At 57.7% G+C, this 3,043-nt stretch overlaps 1 protein-coding gene across 1 annotated transcript in view; it reads left to right on the forward strand.

Annotated features, from left to right (window-relative positions):
* Positions 1-3,043, forward strand: part of RALGDS (ral guanine nucleotide dissociation stimulator) — a 35,844-nt gene that overhangs the window by 20,858 nt on the left and 11,943 nt on the right. Inside the window, exons 2-5 of the mRNA XM_010856938.1 lie at positions 266-376; positions 1,615-1,808; positions 2,567-2,662; positions 2,975-2,984. Of these exons, the coding sequence (XP_010855240.1) occupies positions 266-376; positions 1,615-1,808; positions 2,567-2,662; positions 2,975-2,984 (411 nt within the window). The remainder of the gene's footprint in view (positions 1-265; positions 377-1,614; positions 1,809-2,566; positions 2,663-2,974; positions 2,985-3,043) is intronic.

A 3,043-nucleotide genomic window follows, 5' to 3' on the forward strand; every position in this document is an offset into this window, starting at 1 on the left:
TCTTCCGATCTTATCTTGTCCAGTTGCTGTGGCTGGTGGAGTGAGGACGCAGGGACTGGGGGCAGTGCCAGCAGCCCCGAGGACAGTCCCCAGCCCTCCCTCTGTGAGCCCGTTCCATTCTGGACTGGAGGTCCCTGTGGCCACCCCCCTTTGCCTCATCCAGGGACAGAAGGTGGCATGGGGGTGTCCCCCCTACCCCCACCATCGCCGCACAGCCGGGCAGGCCCTGACACCCCCGCCTGGCGGCCGGGCACTGTCTTTGCAGAGCTCCACGCAGGAGATCGGCGAGGAGCTGGTCAACGGGGTCATCTACTCCATTTCCCTGCGCAAGATCCAGGTGCACCATGGCGCCAGCAAGGGCCAGCGCTGGCTCGGGGTGAGTGCGGGAGGGCCCGGGGTCCAGGGGCCTCCCACAGGGATCTGGGCGCCAACCCTGCCCCCCACAGCCCAGTCCACAGTTCACTGCTCTCTTATTTGTGCGAAACATCAAAAAGACACTTTCATGCTCTTTCCCTTCACGTTAGGCTGGGATTGTAAGGTAAGGAAGTTAGAGAAGGCAAGGTTTGGAAAAAGAACAAGACCGGCAATTTATAGGAACGGATCGCCTTTAATGAGGCGAGAAGGGGCAGCAGTCAGATTAGTGAGCTGCTGCACTAACCCAAGAAAAGAGTAAGTAAATATAGGCATATATGTGGACATCTACTGTGTTAAGGGGGCCTGTTCTCCAAGGTTGTTACCCTGCAGGGCTTATTTTTGCATTTTTCCCCAGTTGTTTTTTTTTTTTTTTCTTTTTCTCTTTGTCCATTGTGGATAATCGGTAGGTGTCCTCCTTTATCTGTTTTATTGTTTGGCCACACTACGCGGCAGGCATGCGGAATCTTAGGTCCCCAGTCGCGTGGGTTGGTTCTGCGCCCCCTGCGTTGGAAGCGTGGAGTCTTAACCACTGGACCGCTGGGGAAGGCCCTGCCTCTCACTGTCACGGGTGGCCATCAGCCTGACTGCCCTTCCACACGTCTCCAACCTTACATCATTTGACTTACTAGGACTTTAAAAAAAAAAAAACCGAAGGGCTCAGGCTACTATATATGGTTCTCTACAATCACTGTGATGGAGCCCAGCCCCACAACCCCTCCAGGTCGGAGCAGGGGCCTGACGGATGCACAACCTTTCAGAAAGGAGGCCGATTGCCACCGTGACTCAGGCTTTCACTGCCCGGGACCTGGGCCGAATTCCTTTCTGTGGCCGTTTCCCCAGTGCTGCCCCGACAGCCTCTGTGTCCAGACATACTGTTCCCGGTACCCGGGGCATGAGCCTCTGTTTTCTCACCTCTAGAATGGGTCTGTTTTGCCAGAGCTCATGGGGATGATACTCCTCATATTGACGAGCTACGACCACTACTCAGCTAATAAAATGACCTCAAAGAGTTGTTTTTCATCATCCCCACCTCCAGTCCGAGCTGAGACCCTCATTCCATTCAGGGCACTCACGTTCCCATCTCCAGCCAGAGGTCACCGAGCACTTGGACTTCCTCTGAGCTCCAGCACCCCATCCACCGCCCACCCGTCGGGCCACAGTGCTGCAGCTGACCATCCATTCTCCTTTGTCTCTCCGCAGTATGAAAACGAGTCGGCCCTGAACCTGTACGAGACCTGCAAGGTGCGGACTGTGAAGGCGGGCACGCTGGAGAAGCTGGTGGAGCACCTGGTGCCCGCCTTCCAGGGCAGCGACCTCTCCTACGTCACCATCTTCCTGTGCACCTACCGAGCCTTCACCACCACCCAGCAGGTCCTGGACCTGCTGTTCAAGAGGTGAGCGCCCCGCCCCTCCCTGCCCACCCACTGGCTGTGTGTCTTGGGAATGTCGCTTTGCCTCTCTGAGCCTCAGTCTGCTCCTGTGAAAACAGGCTGCAGGAGGCCGGACCTCACAGCGTTGGCAGGACAGCAGCCTCACACCCGGTCCCATGGAAAGGGCTGCTGAGGGTTGGCGTGGTTTTAATTAGGGTGTTCCTCCACCGTGAAGGGGCTTCCCTGGTGGCTCAGACAGTAGAGAATCTGCCTGCAATGTGGGAGATCCAGTTCAATCCCTGGGTCAGGAAGATCCCCTGGAAAAGGCAATGGCTACCTACTCCAGTATTCTTGCCTGGAGAACCCTGTGGACAGAGGAGCCTGGCGAGCTATAGTCCATGGGGTTTCAGAGAGTCAGACACGACTGAGTGACTAACGCTTTCACTCTTTCCCCCCATGAAGAAGCTCTCTGCCTCCAGCCTTGGGGCAGAGTCATCTTCCCATCTGTAAAGGAAGTTCAGGAGCCTATTTTGGGGTCCCCTCCTGGGATTAGCCAGAGCAGGGATCACTGGGGGCTGGCAGAAGTCCCCAGGCCACTCAGGTGTCTGTAAGGTGCTGCTTGGGGTTCATTCATTCAGCAAATCTGTATCCAGCACCTACTGTGTGCAGGCACTTTTCTGGGCTTTTGGCTTAATTCAGGGAAGGGAGCAGATAGGAATCCTGCCCTCCCGGGCTTCCGTGCGAGTTGGGGGGTCAGCCGGTAACGCTGGACGTCATAGCAGGTACGGTAGATGTGACGTCCTCACGGCCTCCTCTAGATATGGGTGCATCCTTCCCTACTCCAGCGAGGACGGCGGACCCCAGGACCAACTCAAAAAGTGAGTGTACCTCGGGTCTGGTGGGAGGGTCTCCCGTCTACAGGGTGGGGTCCGGCGGGGGCTGAGGCTGGGGAGGCCTGGGCAGAACCCTGGCTCCTCTACATCTTGTGATTCCTGCTGGAGGGCCGAGGTCTGGGCGCTTCTGCAGGACGAAAGGGATCAGAGGGCAGTGGCTGGGGTCCCAGGTCCAGGGAGCAGGGGGGAGGCAGGGGGCTCAGAGCTGGGTCCTGAGACCAAGTTCAGGTGTAGGAGGCTCATGATGGCCGGGCAGGGGGCTCTGCTTGTCCCCTCCTCCCTCCCATGTTTATGCAGCGCCTACTGTGTGCAGCGCAGCCAGACCAAACCAATGAACAGAGGAGGCGCGGCCCTGCCTGCCCTCCT

Source organism: Bison bison, unplaced genomic scaffold (genome assembly GCF_000754665.1).
Source record: "Bison bison bison isolate TAMUID 2011002044 unplaced genomic scaffold, Bison_UMD1.0 scf7180017864375, whole genome shotgun sequence".
In the NCBI taxonomy this organism is placed as follows: domain Eukaryota; kingdom Metazoa; phylum Chordata; class Mammalia; order Artiodactyla; family Bovidae; genus Bison; species Bison bison.